The sequence below is a fragment of the Gracilinanus agilis genome, chromosome 3 (assembly GCF_016433145.1).
Source record: "Gracilinanus agilis isolate LMUSP501 chromosome 3, AgileGrace, whole genome shotgun sequence".
In the NCBI taxonomy this organism is placed as follows: domain Eukaryota; kingdom Metazoa; phylum Chordata; class Mammalia; order Didelphimorphia; family Didelphidae; genus Gracilinanus; species Gracilinanus agilis.
In genome coordinates this window covers 8257750-8273955 of record NC_058132.1, presented here as the reverse complement: position 1 = coordinate 8273955, position 16206 = coordinate 8257750, and the positions used below count along the sequence as shown (strand labels likewise).

The following is a 16206-nucleotide window of genomic DNA, read 5'->3' as shown; positions in this document are numbered from 1 at the left end:
TCCTCCCCCGGGACCCCGGCCGCAATGGGCGGGTGGGGGTCCGGTGCTCACACGGCCCGGACACGGGCCGGGGCGGGGCTTCCCGGGGTCACATGGGGCCGCGGGCTGAGACGGGGCGGAGCCCTGACAGCCTGCTAGTGCCCCCTCCGATAGGGGCTGGGGGCGCAAAGGGGCCCGGCACGGTCCCCGGGGGAGGAGGGGTGCGTAGGGCCCGGGGGAGTCTAAGCCAGAAACCGCTGACGCTGCCCTTCCCTCCCCTTTCCTTGTTTGTCCCTACTCCGTGGCTCGGCCGCTTCGTGGCCCTCCTGTGCCCGCTTCTCTTCTCCTGTGCCCCTGTCTGGGGCTGGGTGGCCCGCGGCCCGCCCCTCCCTGCATCACCCGCTGGGGTCGTTGCTCTGTTCCTCCCTCCCGCGCCCCGCTTTGCGTATCCCGCTCTGCGGCTGCCTCGCTGCCCCTGTGCCCCGCTCTGCGTGTGCCTCGCTCTGTGTGCTTCCCTCTGCGTCCCGCCCCCGTCCGGTCCGTCTCTCCACCAGGTCTCCTGAAGGAGAAGGAGCGCAAGGCGGCCGGCGGCAGCGGCAGCGAGGACGTGGGGGGCCTTCTGGGGGTGTCGGGCCGGTCCCGCTCGGGCCCGGGCCCCGGAGCCCTGCTGGCCTCACTACTGTGGGAGCGGCCGCTGCCCTTCGGGGACGTGGACGACGTGGACCTGGACGCGTTCCTGCTGGAGCACGGGCTGCCCCCCAGCCCTCCGGACCCCGGGCCGCCGGCGCCTCGCGCGGCCCCCGCCCCCAGCGCCGCCGCCCCCTCCTGCTCTTCGGGCTCCTCGTCCCCTGCCCCGTCCAGCTCCTCCTCGCCGGCCCCCACGCCCACTCCTGCCTCACCGCGGCTGTCCCCGGGGGGACACGTATTAGGCCGCCGGGCCCCGGGCGCAGGTGCTTCTTCGGGCTCTCAGCGCGCAGGTGCGCGGGGGGAGGGGAAAGAATAGGGGGCGCGATCCCCAAGCGGGGATTGTGGGGAAGGCACGCTCCCCAAGGAGGGACGGGATGGTGAAAGATGCCATTCCCAAGGGGAGGGGGGAGGTAGCGATTCCCGAGGAGGTTGCAGATCTGGACCTGGGATGTCCTGACTCCAGCTCCCGGGAACCCCCGGGGCAGACCTCAGGCTCGCTGCTGGAGCCTTTGCCGCAGGGGCTGCCGGGAGCTGCAGTACCCTGGCCGTCCGGCCCCGCCCCGCCTGGGCCTCTGCCTCACACTCCGGGCCCACGTGAGCCCCTCCCCGCTCCCCAGGGCTCACAGCCCCGAGCGGCGCGCGGTCACGTGTGGCGGGGGCGGGAGCGGAGGAGGTCTGGACACGTGACTCCGCCCCCGCCCTCGCTGCCTTGTCCTCAGCTGGCCTCGGCGGGCGGAGGCAAAGTGCGTGCGCGTGCGCGCTGGCCGCGCTCTCTGGCCGGAAGGGGGCGGGGTGTGTGGCCTCCCGCCGCATCCTCCTCGGGCTCCGGTTCCGTCTGAGGCGGCAGGAGGGCTCCCAGATTACCCCCGACACCGGAGGATGGACCCAATGACCCCCCGGTGACGTTACTCTCCGCCTGTCCAGGTCCGGTCCCCCGGGACACCCCCAGCCCGGTGGATCCCGAGTCCGTGGAGGTGCTGATGACCTTTGACCCCGACCCCGCCGACCTGGCCCTGTCCAGCGTGCCGGGCCAGGACACGTTTGACCCCCGGAAGCACCGCTTCTCGGAGGAGGAGCTGAAGCCGCAGCCCATCATGAAGAAGGCCCGGAAGATCCAGGTGCCGGAGGAGCAGAAGGTGGGCCGCCCTCTGTGGGAGCCCCAGGTGGGAGCGAGGTGGTGCCCCAGGGGTGTCCCCGGGCCAGCATCGATCCCCCGCCCGAAGGGGCAGCCCAAACTGGGGTCCCTCCTCTGCTTAGAGCCCGCCCTGCCTCCCCCTCAGGACGAGAAGTACTGGAGCCGCCGCTACAAGAACAACGAGGCGGCCAAGCGCTCCCGGGACGCTCGGAGGCTGAAGGAGAACCAGATCTCGGTGCGGGCGGCCTTCCTGGAGAAGGAGAACGCCTTGCTGAGGCAGGAGGTGGTCGCTGTTCGCCAGGAGCTCTCTCACTACCGGGCGGTGCTGTCCCGCTACCAGGCCCAGCACGGGGCCCTGTGACTGTGCTGAGGCAGCCTCCCATCCCCCCAGCCCCGGCCAGCCTCCCCCGGACACCCGGGCTGGCTTCTCTGCCCCCACCTCGCCCCCAGGAAGTTGTGCTCCTCCGGAGGACGGCCCACACGCTGCTGAGTTCTTGGCATACTGGGGTCAGCAGGCTCTTCCCAGGACTCTGCCGCTGGCCTCGGAGGGACCAGGGCGGCCCTGCGCAGGACTTAGGGGGCCACCAGCCAGGCCTGAGGGGCCAGGACCAGGGCAGCTCCCCCTTGCAGCCCCTCTTCGGCCCAGGGAGGCAGGGACATCCGGGAGCCAGAAGGGCTCGGGCAAGGCTGGGACACGGTGCTGAGACGCTGACAAATCTAGCTCTATACATATATATATATATATTTTTTAAGAAAAAGAAGTGCAGACCCGTCCTCCTCCTCCTCCCAGCTGAGGGGGGGATGGGTGTTGGGGAGGACTCAGGAGTCGGGGGGCCCCTTCCCATTCCCTTGCTCCCTGGCTCTCTCTGATTAAATAACTCCAATAAACCATGAGAAGCCAAGTGTCTGCTGCTGGGGAGGCTGGCTGCACCTTGGGCTGCTTTTTCCCTTTTGGGGTCCCCCATCTGTAATGGAGGTCCACCCTTCCCCAGACTGCCTTCCCTCCTGGCATAGGAAGAGCCACAGGGCTGAAGCAAGCGTTACTGTTTATTGCATAGAGGCTGTCGCCTTGAAGACCACTGGGCTAGAGAAAGGAAACTGAGGCAGGAGGACCCAAGGGTCCCTGGCACTCCCCACCCCTCAGGGAGGGGGTCCTAGTGCAAAAGAAAGGGGGGATGCTCACCGGGAGCAAAGGAGGCAGCCAGGCAGCCCTGCCCTCTGGTGCCCCCCACGTTCTGGGTCCCATCATGGGGCTGAGGAGGGGGAGGCTCTGCCCTCAGGAGGTCCAGCTCACTCTCGGCCCCTTTGCTCTGGAGACCCCTCCAGCCCTGGTCCCTGTGTGGAGGACCAGCCTCACATCCCCTGAGGTGAGAGGCTTCGCTCGCCCAGACTCCCAATGGTATAAGACCTGGAGACGGGGCTTCCTTTCCCCAGCCCCAGGAGGATTCCCAGGTTGGGCCCTGCCTCCCCCGGCTCACTGGGCTTCTCAGGCCTCGGGGCCTGTGAGCAGGGTGCCTAGGCCAGGGTGGATCTGGGCCTGCAGAGGCCCATACTCCACCTGTTCCCCATCCACGGTGAGGATCCCATGGTGGGTGAGAGGCTCCAGGCGAAAGGCCCGAGCTGTTGCGTAGCCCAACTGGGGACAGCCCAGGCCAAAGTGGCTCCCCCGTTCCATGGCCAGAAAGAGTCGGAGCAGGGAGGCCCTGGACACCCCACCTCGAACCCAGCACAGGTGCACCAGCCCATCCCCAAAGCGGGCATTGGGGACCGCCACCAGGTCGGCACACAGGTGGCTTGTTGACTGGGCCAGGATAAGCACAAAGTCACCCTCCAGGGTCACCCAGCCGGGGGGCAGTGGGGAGCCGAGGGGAGGCAGTAGGTCATCCTTGGGGCCATGGAGGGAACCAGGCGATGCCCCAGGCTCTGGGGAAGCCTGTGACTTGGAGGAAGGAGGAGCCTCCCCAGGGTCTAGGGAGGCAGCATGGGGAGGGGAGGAAGAAAGCCTGGGGGCCACAAGTCCCTGGGGATCTTCAGAGGCTGGAGAATCGGGGGAGCACGGGGTGTCTAAGGATGCCAGAAGGCCAGGGGAGGCTTCGAGATCCGAGGGGATCAGGGGGCTGGGAGAGGCTGAGGGGTCAGAGGAGGCTGGGGGCTCTGAACCCTGAAGAACTCTTTCCATCAAGGAGCTGAAGGCTAAGGAGGAAACCGAGGCTGGATCTGAGCTGGGCCCAGGGGTGAGAGGAGTGTCAGGGGACAGGAGGCAGGGTCCTGGGGAATGAGGGGGAGATGGGGAAGGGTCCAGCTGGATCTCTGAGGAGGAGTGTGCGCTTCGGGCCAGGGGCAGGTCAGACACTGAACGGTGCAAGGGTGAGTGAGTTTCTCTCAAAGGGACTGAGGCTGGGGTGGGGGCGAGGGCCAGTTCTGAGGCAGCTCGAGGAAGAGCCTGGGACAGAGTTGGGGGGCCGTTGGAGACTGGGGAGGAGGCTGGCAGGTAGGAAAGGCGACCTGGGTAGACGTGGAGGGAGGCCAGCCGAAGGACTGTGCCCAGGGTGAACCGGGCAGGGCCCAGAACACGGAATCTCTCACTCTGAATGTCCACATCTGACACAAAGCCCCAGGCCACAGAGAGGATGGAGAAGCATCGGGCTCCAGAAGCCAAGTTCACCGAGAGGAGGTCCAGAGGGGATCCACCACCCCGACACATGAGCAAAGAGCAATTCAGCAGCAGGTCTAGGCCTATTGCTGGCTCAAACCTGAGAAGAGGGACATGTGCAGGTGCCGAGTCAGAGACAGATGAGCCAGAGATCCCCCCAGGGGCCCAGAGGCAGAGGCTGATGGAGAGCTGGGCATGGAGACAAGGCAGAGCAACTAAAAATGTCTGGGGATCCAGACCCCCAGGACATACCTGCAGAGGGAAAAAAGGAGGGAAGGAAGAAGAGGGAGGAGGAGGGAGAGGAGAAGAGAGGAAAGGGAGGAAGGAGAAGAGATGGACGGAGGAAGGGGAGAAGGGAGGAAGGAGAAGAGGAGGGGAGGAAAGGAAGAAGAGGAGGGAGGGAAGGAAGGAGAAGAGAGGAGAGGAAGATAGGAGAAGGGAAGAGGGAGGAGGAAAGGAAGGAGAGAAGGGAGGGAGAAGAGAGGAGGAAAGGAAGAAAGGAGGGAGGGTGGGAGAGAAAGGAGAAGAGGGAGGAAAGGAAGAAAAGAGAGGAATGAGAAGAGGGAGGAGGAGGAAAGGAAGGAGAGGAGGAAGGAAAGGGAGGGAGGAGAAGAGAGGAGGAAAGGAAGGAGAGAAGGGAGGAAAGGAAGAAAAGGAGAAGAGAGAGGGGGAAAGGAAGGACGGAGAGGAGGACTGAGAAGGCAGGGAGTTAGGAAGGAAGGAACGGAGGCTGGTTGGGAGGGAGGAGGGAGCCGCCCCTTGCCTACCCGCCATGCTGGTTAACTGCTCCAGCCAGAGCATTGCCAGAGCCACAGGGCAGAACTCCCACGGGGATCTTCACGGCTTCCTCCCAGTCTGGCCGGGCCAGGAGCCCGTTCACCACCTGTGGGCAGACAGAGGCCAGCTGGGTGGCTGGGGGCCCCGGAGGCAGCAGCGATGTTGTCGGGCCGCAGGCGCGGCCCCGGGGCTTCTACTCACCTCATAGAGCAGGCCATCCCCGGAGAGAGTAACGATCCCATCCCACTCACTCAGGCGCAGCCCCTGCACCAGCTCCCGGGCATGGTTCTGCCGCTCTGTGGAGAGGAGCGGAGGGGTGAGGCCTGGGCAGCGCGCCCAGCCACCCCTTCTCCCCACCGGGACCCCTGGCCCCAGGCTCACCGGTCTGGATGAGGTTGAAGGAGAGCCCGGCTTCGGCGATCATGGGCAGCACGTGGTTCTTACACCACTGCCAGGCCAGACCCCGCCCCCCAAAAGGATTGACCAATAGGAGCAGCCGGGGGGGCCTGGGCAGGAGCTCCGGTGTAATCTCTGGTGCAAAGGGGACAAGAAGGAAAATGTCAGCAAGAAACTACAACTCCCAGAAGGCAGCGGGGCCGAGCTCCCTTGGACAGAGAGCGCAGAGAGCCTGGACCTCCTGGGAGTCGTAGTTCTGAAGTTCTATGCCCCTCCCCCACTCCATTCCGTTATGAGGTTCTAGAGACTCCTTAGGCCACTGGCCACCTCCAGCCCCTGTCCTCATAAGGCCCTTCTCCCCAGTGCATTCCCTGACCTCCTTTCCCTTGGGCACCCCTCCCCCAGCCCTGGGACCCAGGCTTCTCCCACCCCACCTACAACAATGGAGAACAATGGAGAAGGTTCTGATATTGCATTGCTTGTTCTTTGGACCCAGGTGTCCTGGCCCATAGCCCAGGGGCCAGGTATGGGATAGGGAGTGGAAGGAGCTGATTAATTGTTTTTGCCTCCCAGGGTCCCACCCACCTAATCCCTTGGGTCTCCCAGCAGGTACAGGCACCAGGACAAAGAGAGCTCTGGGAAGCAGAAAGCCTCCCCAAACCGGGTGGCAGTGCCACTCCCCTCACCCTCAAGTCTTCCCTCCCATGTGGGGGCAGGGAGACAGGCCCTGGGCTGGGGGGAGGGAACGGAAAGTAAGGCAGCCAGCCAGAGCCCCCAAGGGCCACAGATCTGGCTGGGGCTTGAGCCTCCCTAGGGGTGCTGGGGATATGCCCACGTGATGCAGGAAGCCCAGAGCTGTAGAGACAGATGAGAAGCTAGTGGGAGAGTCAGGCACCCCAGAGGTGGAGAGACTGTAGGGAGCTCAGCTGAGGGGATTTCTTCCTGGGCTCTGCAGGCCTTGGGCCCTCCCTCCCTCCCGGAGTCCCTTCCATCTTGGGTTCTTTGCTTCTCCCGGTGGATCCCCTTTCTTCTTCCCCCCTCATTGCTCCAGGTTCTTGGCCTTCCTGGGACATCCCTCCATCTCCTCTCATGCTGGCATCTCCCCTTTCCTTTTGTGTAGGATTCCTAAACTTGTCCTCAGGATTGGTCTCTCCTTAGATCCTGACCTCTCCTCCATCCCCTCCCTCTGTAAACACAGGCCCTATTCCAGGCTAGCCCACTCACCCTTCCTGAGCCTATCCACTTGGGGTGTTCTGCTTCCTTCTGGACTCCATTCCCTCCATCCCCCTATCATTGGGGTGATCCCTCCCCACCCTGACCCTGCAGCTCACCAAGGTCCCCAGGCAAGGGCACCCCTCGAAGAAGGCAAGTGAGAGCAGTGGCCCATCTCTGGGCCTCCGCATGATTCTCCTTGTAGTCAGGGGCCTGGTCAGCCCGGAAGGTCCGAGCTGCCCGACGCCTGCCACCCCGCCGGCTCCGGGGGTAAGTGTAGACACACAGGTAAGCAGCAGAGTCATCTGGAGAGCAGCTTCGCAAGGTCCGGCAACCAGAGACCTCAGCCAGAGGGACCAGGCCCCCCTGGGGCCAGGCCTCTGGTTTAGGGCGCAGTCGCTGCACATGCAAGGCCTCAGGGGTGAGTGTCAGTGCAAATCGGGGACCTCGAGCTGGATAGGAGCCAAACTCTCCATGCAGGAGTGGGGTGTCTGCCATGGCCTGGGCTCCCCAGGGCTTCCACTCGCCTCCCCTGGCTTTAGGAGGTTAGTTCAGCTCCTCACCAAAGGCTGGGATCTGCAGGGACAGAAGGAAGGAGAAAAGAGGACCAGATTAGGGTTCAGCCACAGGGAAGGACCCCATACGCTGATAAGAGGAATCTGGACTAGATACTGTCTTCTCCTTGACCACACTCCCCTGCCACATAGACCCCACTTTTTTGCTGAATCCTCCTGTTGCTTTACTAGATCTTCAGCTACCCCCCTCCTATCTTCCCTGCCTCCAAAGCTCCCAGAGTCCCCAAGAAGTGCAGAAAGAAGTCATAGTCAAAGGGCCACAGAGACAGACCCAAAGGCAGCGGGAGTGTGGGGTGTCCTAGAAGGTAAGACCCAGATTATTCTCATATCCAGACGTGGTGAGGACAGAAAAGGAAAGATCAGGAATCCTTCCCCCAGCGCGATGTCATGAAAGAACAGAGCTCAGAGACCTTGGGAGAGAGGCATCAGAGGGCAGCGATGGGCAAGACAAGAGAGGCCAGAGGGCTTTGACATCCAGGGACTCGGGGATAGAGGAAGAGGGAGAGCTGGAGAGGGCCAGAGAAATAGCCTAGCCTGGCCTGGCCAGCGATCAGGGACTGCAGCAAGAAAGACCCAAAGGGGAGCACTGACCTGGATGCCGAGACCCGAATGTCTCTGGCCAAGGTCCTGCTCTGGATTGGGACACTCACCTAGCCGCCACAACCAGCTGGTCGCTCCGCCCCACCCCACCCCCTCAGCCCTACGCCCGACCTTTACTCCTCCTTACCCAGACCCTGACACACCCTCAGACAGGCAGACCCCAGGGGCCTCACCCTCCGGGATCCGGCAGCTCCAGCGTCAGGCCCCCATTCCTGCAGCCTCCCTTCAGGCCAGCCTAGCTCAGGGCTCCAGAAGGCTCTCTCTAGCTCCGACCGGGCTTCTCTCGCCTCATGTCTGTTTCTGCCTCCCTCAGCCCCTCAGTCTCTCGTCTTGCACTCCGTCCATAAATCCTCCCGGCCCAAGTCTAGCTGTCTCTGTCTCCCCCAGTCCCCAAGCTATTGTCTCTGCAGGACTCTCTCTAATCTCTGTCTCCTCCAGTCCCCAAGTTATTGTCTCTCCAACAGTCTATCTCTGCGTCTCCCAGTCTCCAAGTTATCCTGTTTCTCCGAGTCTCATCAGTCTCTGTCTCCTTCAGAGTTTCCCAGTCTTTGTGTGTCTCTCTCTAAGGGTCTCTGTGTCTCTACTACAGTCTCTTTAGTCTCAGCATCTCTCCCGGTCTCAGAGTCTCTCTTAATCTCGGTGTCTCTCAGCCTCCGTCTCCCCCCTCAATCTCTGCTCAGTGTCAGTATCTCTGACCCCGCCCCCACCTCACACCCGGAAGTCCCGCCCTTCTCCCGGACCCGCACCTAGTTTCGGTCCAGAGGACTGTGGGGAGGGGAAGGGGTGGTAGGAAGGTGTGTGAGATATCAGCCAATGAGTGCACAAGACTGACAGGGATGAGCCAACAGGATCGCGGAGGGGGCGGGGCTGGGCCCGGCCGGCGGCTTTGTGTTCTCGGCTCTCGCGGGAGGCACCGCCATATCGGGGGAGGGCGCGAGCCGTAGCTGCCATTTTTACTATGGGCGGTGCCTGCGCATGCGTCTTTCTCGTGGCGCGCTGGCTCTCTCTCGGGAGAGATGGGAACGCAGAGACCTAGACACCGAGACAGAATCTGAGCTGCAGAGACAAAGATGCAAAGAAACTAAGACAATGCAGCAAGACAAACCCTGAGAGCCTCAGAGATAATAAAGGGACGGTGGAAAGTGGCACAGAGAGCCTGAAACCCACTTCAACTCAGAGAGGCCGAAATAGACAAAACAGACACAGAGATGGCCACTGGGCAGCCCTCAGAGACTGGAGGCTGGAGCTGAGGGCAGAAATACTGCCGCCGTCCCTCCCCCTCAGCCTAGGGGATCCAAATGCCCGCAGACTCCGAAGCAGGCAGATGGATCCTCAAAGACCAGGAGGCAGAGCCTTCCTGCAATCACGGGCCTGTTCCCTATATACACACATGAATGTAGCATGTGAAGATTGACGATGCCCCTTCTACAGCTACAGTTCTAGGACAGGGAGATGCAGTTTAGGCAGGGAAAAGGACCTGGAAAAGGTCACACAACCTTAGGTCGACAGAGATAGCCGGGAACCCAGGGCTCTACTCCTTGACAAGGTGGTTCAGTGGATAGCACACCAGGCCTGGAATCAGGAAAACTCATCTTCCTGAATTCAAGTCTGGCTTCAGGTACTTCTAAGCAGTGTGACCCTGGCCAAGTCACTCAACCCTGTTGGCCTCATTTTCTCATCTGTAAAATGAGCTGGAGAAGGAAATGGCAAACCACCCCAGTATCTTTACCAAGAAAACCCCAAATGAGACCACGAAGAGTCCAACAGGACTGAAAAATGACTGACTGACAAAACTTGGAGACACTGGGAAAAACAGAGATGTTGAAGAAGAGAGACAAAAGTAGGGAAGGGTATAGACATTGAGAGATAGAATCATGGAAACAGAGACAGGAGAAAACCATTCTCAGTGAAGAAGGAGGAACCCCTTCCCCCACATATATGAACACTTCCTTACTCTCCCCTGAGGCTTAAGCCAGCTCATTCAAACCTGGACTTGATGCTGGCTTGACAGCTGGATATTGCTCTCTCTCTTCTGTCCATCTGCTCTCAGTCTCCCCTTGTGGGTCTGGAGCCTAGACAGCAAGATGGGCTACGGGGTGAGGAGGCACAGGGACTGGAGAGTCTGAGCTCTGTCTCAGTCTCTACTTCTTCTACTGATGCTATTTCTTTGCTTCATTCTGGCTCAACTTCTGCCTCTCCCTCTCAGGCTCCAGCTTTGTCTCAGTTTCTCTCAGTTATTCCTGTTTATGTTTCAGGTGATCTCTCCCTATTCTGAGCTCTCTTGGTGGAAAGTGTCCCTGTTTCTCTGTATCTGTGACTCCTTATAGTTGCTTCTCTCTTCCTCATCATCTCACCTTCTCTTTCTTTACTATGGTTTCTTTATACCTCTGACTTTGCCTCAGTGTCTCTGTGCCTGTCTCTCTGGCTGTTTCTCCCTATCTCTCCATCTCCCAGTCTTTGCATTACCTTTCTCCTTGTTTCTGTCTTGACCTTCTGTCTCTATTAATCTCCGGGTGTCTGTGGGTGTCCATCTCCCACTTCCTCCTATCTATCCTTCTCCCTCTAACCCTTCTGGTTTTTTTTTTTTCCGTCCCTGGGTGGGTCTCACCCAGTCTGTTTCCCTCAGCCCCAGCTCCCCTTCCCGGTCTCAGTTCCTATCTCTGTGAATCTTTGTCTCTCCCTCCCGATTGCCTTTTCTTTTTGTTTCTTTACTTCCCCCATCCCTATCTGTCTCTCCCTCAAGCTAGGCCCCTCTTGGTTTCTGTCTGTGTCTGTGTCCTTTCTTGGGGTTTCTGTCTTTCAGTCATCCCCCAACCCTTACCCCCAATCTTTGTCTCGGTTTCTCAGTGTATTATCTGTCTCTCTTTATCTGCCTCTCTCCCTCCGTATTTCTGTCTCTGCCAAAGTCCGTCTCTTCCTCAGCACCGCTCCCTCCCTCAGGCTCCCTGCTCCACCTCCCCGAGCCCGGCCCGGCCTGTCGGACCACTTAGGCGAGGGCTGGGGAGTGGAGTAAGGGTCAGACTCCGACCCCCCACCGCCCCCGCCGAGTAAGGTGAGGGGCATTCTCTGGCTGGACTGGGACCAGAGGTAGACCCGGCTCCGCCCAGATGGACTGCGCCTCAGGGACTGAGTACGCCCCCGCCCCCCAGCCCGCCGGGCCTCCCAGGACCAACGAGATGAGGGGAGGCGTAGCAAGAGCGCCGCCGCCAGGCCTGCGCAGCCTCCCTGTCCGGCGTACCGCCGGGGCCCCGCCCCTCGACGTCCGGTGGCCATAGAGAGGCGGTTGTGCGCGCTAGGAGGCGGGCCTACTCTTAACGTGCCCGCCCATCCCGCCGCGACGTCAGACGCGCCGGCTTCTCAGGGGCCTTCCCAACGTGCATTGCGAGCCGTCGGTCTTTCCTGGTTGGGCCGGTGTTCGGGAGGCCGCCAGCATGGTGAGTGAGAAGGGAATCCGCCGGCATCGGCCCAGCGCGGGGCTGCAGCGGCCCGGGGTCGAATGGACTCGGGCCCGGGGCCTCCGCGGCACGCGCTGGGGCCCCCCTTGCCGGGGGCAGTGGGCCTGGCATGAGCGGGAGGGATCTGGGGGTGGCCCCGGCCTCTCGGAGATCTCTCCGGCTGCGTCTTCTTTTCCGCGCCTGGAAACTCCTCGAGCCTTGTGAGACCCCGTCTTGTGGTTCGTTTTTGGGGCTCCCCACTGGGTGACGAGCTCTTAGAGATGTCTCTGCTTCCCCGGCCTAGGGAGTGGACATACGCCACCACAAGGACCGGAAGGTCCGGCGCAAGGAACCCAAAAGCCAGGATATATACCTGCGACTGCTGGTGAAGGTAAGGCCGGGCCCGACGTGGGAGACTACGGCTCCCGGCAACCCTCAGTCGGCTCGTTCCTCCGCGTGGAGCTTCGGCGCCCCGGGGGCTGCTGGGAGTTGTAGTCCTGTCCGCGTCGTTGGCGGGGGAGGGATCAGGAGAAGACTTGGAGAGGCCCAAGAGCCCAGCGGGGTGAGGTGGGGGTTGAGACGCGGCCCAGGACTCCAGGACCCTCACCAAACGCCTTCTTTGCCCCATCGCCGTCCAGCTGTACCGGTTCCTGGCCCGCAGAACCAACTCGACGTTCAACAAGGTCGTGTTGAAGAGGCTGTTCATGAGCCGGACCAACAGGCCCCCCCTGTCCTTGTCCCGAATGGTGAGCCCTTAAGGGGGGCTCTTTATTGGAGGCTGCCGCTCCCCCTCCCCCCAAACACATGGCAGGTTTGGGTTTCTCGGGGTCACCTGGCTGGATTTGCACCCAGGCCCGCCGCCTAGGCCAGTGGGTCCTTGGGCTCCATTGCGCGGACCCCGGGGCAGCCGGCAGCAGCCTTTCTCTGCTTCCTCAGATTAGGAAGATGAAGCTGCAGGGCCGGGAGAACAAGACCGCCGTGGTAGTGGGGACCGTGACGGACGACGTGCGCATCCAGGAGGTGCCCAAGCTCAAGGTGGGCCCTCCGGGGGTTCCCGGGGCTGCTGGGTGGGAGCTGGGGGTGGGCCTTTGGGGTACTCAGGACGGTTTTCCTCCCTGGGCCAGGTGTGCGCCCTTCGAGTCACCAGCAACGCCCGCAGTCGCATCCTCAAGGCTGGGGGGAAGATCCTCACCTTCGATCAGCTGGCCATGACCTCCCCCAAGGGCCGCGGCACCGTTCTGCTGTCTGGTGAGCTCTCTCTCTGGGGAGGGGGGTCCGGCCTGGGCGGGGGGTGGGTGCCCAGCAGCCTGCAGCCTCTCTTGTCCACATCCAGGTCCCCGGAAGGGCCGCCAGGTGTACCGGCACTTTGGGAAGGCGCCTGGCACTCCGCACAGCCACACCAAGTGAGTGTGGGAGGAGGGTGGGGGTGGGGGAGGGGGCAGAGGCCTGGGCTTGGCAGCTGGGCTTCACGGCCTTCCTTCTCTCCGCAGGCCATACGTGCGATCCAAGGGCCGAAAGTTCGAGCGTGCCAGGGGCCGCCGGGCCAGCCGAGGCTACAAAAACTAACCCCTTTCCTTGTTATATTAAAGATTTTTGGACAACACTTTGTGTGTGCTTGTGACTTGCTGGGGGCAGGGGGGAGGCCCCTCAGGCAGCTCTCCTGGATTCCTGACAGGTGGCATCCCTGCACTTGTCTCTGCCCTCTGGGCATGGCCCGCCCCCAGGAGCCCGGGTCCTCCCCTTCCTCCTGGGCACCTGCCCCACCCTGGGCATCTCCGGTGGCTGCCCCTCCTTGTGCCATGCTTGTTTCCTGGTCTGCACCACTTGGTTCTGGGAAAGGAGTGGGGCCGCAGGGCTCTTAGGGGAAAGGGGTGAGGGCGAGCCCCGGCCCTGCGGGCAGCTTAGGATCTGGCTGTCCTGGGAGAGGAAACTGAGTCCCAGGTGAGCCACCTTCCCTCTGGGGCAGGACCCTTGGCTTTACTCTGCCGCTTGGCCCTCTATTCCTTCCCTGGGGCCTAGAATGAATGAGGAGCCCTAGAGGGTGGGAGGGGCCCAGAGGAAGCCCTGGGGCTGCTGAGGTGGGGGGAGACCCGGGGCCCAGGGCACGGCACAGGGGAAGCCTGAAGGAGGGGCTTCAGGAGGAGGCTTCTGGGAGCTCAGAAGAGGGAAACCAAGGCCTTGGGGGGGGGGGAGCTGACTCCCCTTCTCCCATTCCAGGCCAGGAACTTGGAACTCCAGAGTCCCGGCTGCAGGAGCCAAGGCTAGAGGGGGCCGCTGGCCTGCCTGGAGCAGGGGTGCCAGGGGATCCCTCCCAGACGGGCTGCTGCTGGTTCAGAGGGTGGAGGGTGACCACTGGGCCTGGGGAGAGGCACCTGGAGGGAAATGGGAGAGGTGGCGGGGCCGCATTGGGCGGGCAGAGGCTGCTAGGGCAGAGTCCCAGGCTGGGAGGGTCCAGCCACTTCCCCCTGCTGCACCCCCTCCTCCGGGCCCATGGCAGCCTCCCAGCTGGCAGCTCTAGAGGAGGCTGGGGAAGGGGGACCGGATGAGGCTCCCGTCCCTGGGATAGACCCGACTCTCCTGTATTCGGAGGGCCAGAGGCTGGCACTGGAGGCCCTGCTGAGCGAGGGAGCCGGGGCCTTCGCCTCCTGCCTGCTTCGGGAGAGGATCCCGCCCTTCCTGGCAGCCGAAGAGGTCCAGAGCCTGCTGACCCAGGCCGAGGACTCGGCGGCCAGGGATGGGGAAACTGGGGAGGTCGGGGAGGCCGAGGACCAGGAAACAGGAGCCCAGGGTCCGGAGCGGGCCAGCCTGACCTACTTCCCCAGCCGCTCTGATGAGCCACCTCCGGACCTGAGCCTGGGCTGGCCTGAGTCCCCGGTATGGAAGGGGATCACTCGGGCCCAGCTCTACACCCAGCCCCCTGGGGACGGGGAGCCCTCCATCAAGGAGCTGCTGAGGAAGACTATCCAGGAGGCCGAGAAGGTGGGTTCCTGCCTGGCCCTGGCCCTGGCCCTGGCCCAGCCCGCCCTCCAGGACTGGGCATCTCCAGCTTCCCTCTCCCCACCCCCAGCTCATAGCTGTCGTCATGGACGTTTTCTCGGACCCCGATCTCTTGCTGGACCTCCGAGAGGCTGCCTCGCGGCGCAAGGTGCCCGTTTACATCCTCCTGGGCCACCGCCACCTCCCGGCCTTCCTGGCCCAGGCCCAGCAGCTGGGGGTGAACCCCAGAGCCACCGAGGTAACGGCCCCCCTCCGGCTTTTGGGGGAAGAGCCTGAGCCCCGGCTGGGCACGGGGGTGTGTGTGGCGGGGGCCCGGCTGCCTCCCCAGGGTCCCGCTTCCCTCCTCAGTATTTGGAGGTGCGAGTCCTGCGAGGCTGCGACTTCCAGAGCCGGCGGAGGAAGCGCGTGAGCGGGGACGTGAGGGAGAAGTTCGTGCTGGTGGATGGAGACTGCGTCATCACGGGCTCCTACAGGTAAGGCGGCCCGAGGGGGCCCCGCGGGCTTTGCCCTGGAGGGATGCGGGCAGCTTGGCGGGCCAGTCCGAGTCCCCAGACTCCCTGGGCTGTCCTCTCGTCTCCAGTTTTACCTGGAGCGATTCCCGCCTGCACCGGAACCTGGTGATCCTGCTGACCGGCGAGATCGTGGACTCTTTTGACCGGGAGTTCCGGACGCTGTACGCCGCCTCGCAGCCGCTGCCCCCCTCACCCGCCTCCGGCCCCTTCCTCAGCGTGCTGGAAGGCGTGCAGCTGGCCCGCAGCCCCCACCACATCGCCCGCCGGCGCTCCGTCGCCCCCGTCGTCGTCCCCGTCGCCCCCGTCTTGCTGCCCCCGCAGGACGACGGTCTCCATCCCCTCCAGACCCTCGAGGACGCCAAGAGGCCCGCCGGGCCGGCCCTCAGTGATATCCTGAGGAACATCCAGAGGGTTCGGCCCATCAGCGGCCCCTGTGCCCGGCCTAGCCGGTCCCTGTGGGACCTGAGCCGCCTCTCGCAGCCAGACTCCAGCGAGGGGGACGGCCCGCCCGGGAGAGAGGTGAGGGGGAGAGGGCCCCGGAGGGGAGGAGGATCCCGGAGCCCAGCAGCCCCGCCTTCAGCAAATATTAGCCTTCCCTGCGGCAGCCACCTGCTTCCTGCCCCCCCCCCTTCGTGCCCCGGGGCGCCGCCTCACCCTGCCTCTCCTCCTCTCCAGCCAAAGAGCCAGTGGGCCGTCCAGGACACCCCCGCCATGGCCCTGATGAGGCAGCGGGGGGCGAGCGAGGAGCCCAGGAGCCTGGCGCGACGCTGGGCCAACCCTGCCCGCCCCGTGGTGCCAGGCCGATTCCTCTACCCGTCCCAGCCCCTTTGGAGGTTCAGGGAGGATGCTGGGCAGCACGGCCGTGGGCAGCCGGACTGGGCCAGCCAGGGGGCCGACCACTGACCCGGCCCCCAACCGCGAGCACCGCCGGTGTTCCGAGAGGCTACACTGGACGAGGCCGGACCGTCCCAACCGGGGTCACCCCGGAAGAAGAGCGAGCTCGAGGCGGGGAGGGGGGCTGGGAGGTGCAGGTCGACGGAACCCCTCCCCCCAGGAGCCCCCGGGGTCACCCCCCGCCACCCAGGAGCCCCCGGGGACCCTGACGTCCAGGCCCCGGGCCGGGTGGGAGAGGCCGCGCTCGGAATCCCCAGCCCAGCCCAGCTCTGACTCAGGCCCTTCCCACGCCTTTGGCGCCCGCTGCAGCCTCCTTCCCGCCTGGGATGCCCGCCGCGCTCTGGCCCCGCCCAGG

At 63.6% G+C, this 16206-nt stretch overlaps 4 protein-coding genes across 4 annotated transcripts in view; 3 read left to right on the top strand and 1 right to left on the bottom strand.

Annotated features, from left to right (window-relative positions):
• The window catches only part of LOC123240711 (D-box binding PAR bZIP transcription factor), a 28211-nt gene extending 25508 nt beyond the window's left edge, over nucleotides 1-2703 (top strand). The window contains exons 2-4 of the mRNA XM_044668430.1: nucleotides 209-956; nucleotides 1591-1802; nucleotides 1947-2703. Coding sequence (XP_044524365.1) covers nucleotides 209-956; nucleotides 1591-1802; nucleotides 1947-2162 — 1176 coding nt within the window. The 3' untranslated portion in view covers nucleotides 2163-2703. The remainder of the gene's footprint in view (nucleotides 1-208; nucleotides 957-1590; nucleotides 1803-1946) is intronic.
• An 89-nt stretch (nucleotides 2704-2792) lies between these two features.
• SPHK2 (sphingosine kinase 2) lies at nucleotides 2793-8587 on the bottom strand. The gene is made up of 6 exons (XM_044667109.1): nucleotides 8188-8587; nucleotides 6959-7415; nucleotides 5613-5762; nucleotides 5433-5527; nucleotides 5222-5337; nucleotides 2793-4554 (listed from the first exon to the last, which is right to left on the bottom strand). Exons 2-6 carry the CDS (start codon nucleotides 7335-7337, stop codon nucleotides 3288-3290), a joined length of 2007 nt encoding a protein of 668 aa, XP_044523044.1. The 5' UTR covers nucleotides 7338-7415; nucleotides 8188-8587; the 3' UTR covers nucleotides 2793-3287.
• A 2784-nt stretch (nucleotides 8588-11371) lies between these two features.
• On the top strand, nucleotides 11372-13051 carry RPL18 (ribosomal protein L18). Its single transcript, XM_044667134.1, has 7 exons — nucleotides 11372-11448; nucleotides 11753-11839; nucleotides 12087-12194; nucleotides 12385-12483; nucleotides 12573-12696; nucleotides 12782-12851; nucleotides 12939-13051. The coding sequence occupies exons 1-7, from the start codon at nucleotides 11446-11448 to the stop codon at nucleotides 13012-13014; spliced, it is 567 nt and encodes a 188-aa protein (XP_044523069.1). The 5' UTR covers nucleotides 11372-11445; the 3' UTR covers nucleotides 13015-13051.
• Nucleotides 13052-13938: 887 nt separating this feature from the next.
• FAM83E (family with sequence similarity 83 member E) lies at nucleotides 13939-15860 on the top strand. Its single transcript, XM_044667115.1, has 5 exons — nucleotides 13939-14427; nucleotides 14516-14683; nucleotides 14794-14918; nucleotides 15026-15476; nucleotides 15633-15860. The coding sequence occupies exons 1-5, from the start codon at nucleotides 13939-13941 to the stop codon at nucleotides 15858-15860; spliced, it is 1461 nt and encodes a 486-aa protein (XP_044523050.1).
• The last annotated feature ends 346 nt before the right edge of the window (nucleotides 15861-16206 follow it).

Excerpts from the sequence above, each read along its gene's own strand:
- RPL18 (XM_044667134.1), top strand. Across the intron at positions 12,697-12,781 it reads CGGCACCGTTCTGCTGTCTG|GTCCCCGGAAGGGCCGCCAG; the intron begins GTGAGCTCTCTC and ends GTCCACATCCAG. Across the intron at positions 12,852-12,938 it reads ACTCCGCACAGCCACACCAA|GCCATACGTGCGATCCAAGG; the intron begins GTGAGTGTGGGA and ends TTCTCTCCGCAG.
- FAM83E (XM_044667115.1), top strand. The coding sequence starts at position 13,939 with ATGGCAGCCTCCCAGCTGGCAGCTCTAGAGGAGGCTGGGGAAGGGGGA. Across the intron at positions 14,684-14,793 it reads TGAACCCCAGAGCCACCGAG|TATTTGGAGGTGCGAGTCCT; the intron begins GTAACGGCCCCC and ends TTCCCTCCTCAG. Across the intron at positions 15,477-15,632 it reads ACGGCCCGCCCGGGAGAGAG|CCAAAGAGCCAGTGGGCCGT; the intron begins GTGAGGGGGAGA and ends CCTCCTCTCCAG.
- SPHK2 (XM_044667109.1), bottom strand. The coding sequence starts at position 7,337 with ATGGCAGACACCCCACTCCTGCATGGAGAGTTTGGCTCCTATCCAGCT. Across the intron at positions 5,763-6,958 it reads GCCCTTGCCTGGGGACCTTG|AGATTACACCGGAGCTCCTG; the intron begins GTGAGCTGCAGG and ends CCTTTGCACCAG. Across the intron at positions 5,338-5,432 it reads GGGATGGCCTGCTCTATGAG|GTGGTGAACGGGCTCCTGGC; the intron begins GTGAGTAGAAGC and ends GTCTGCCCACAG.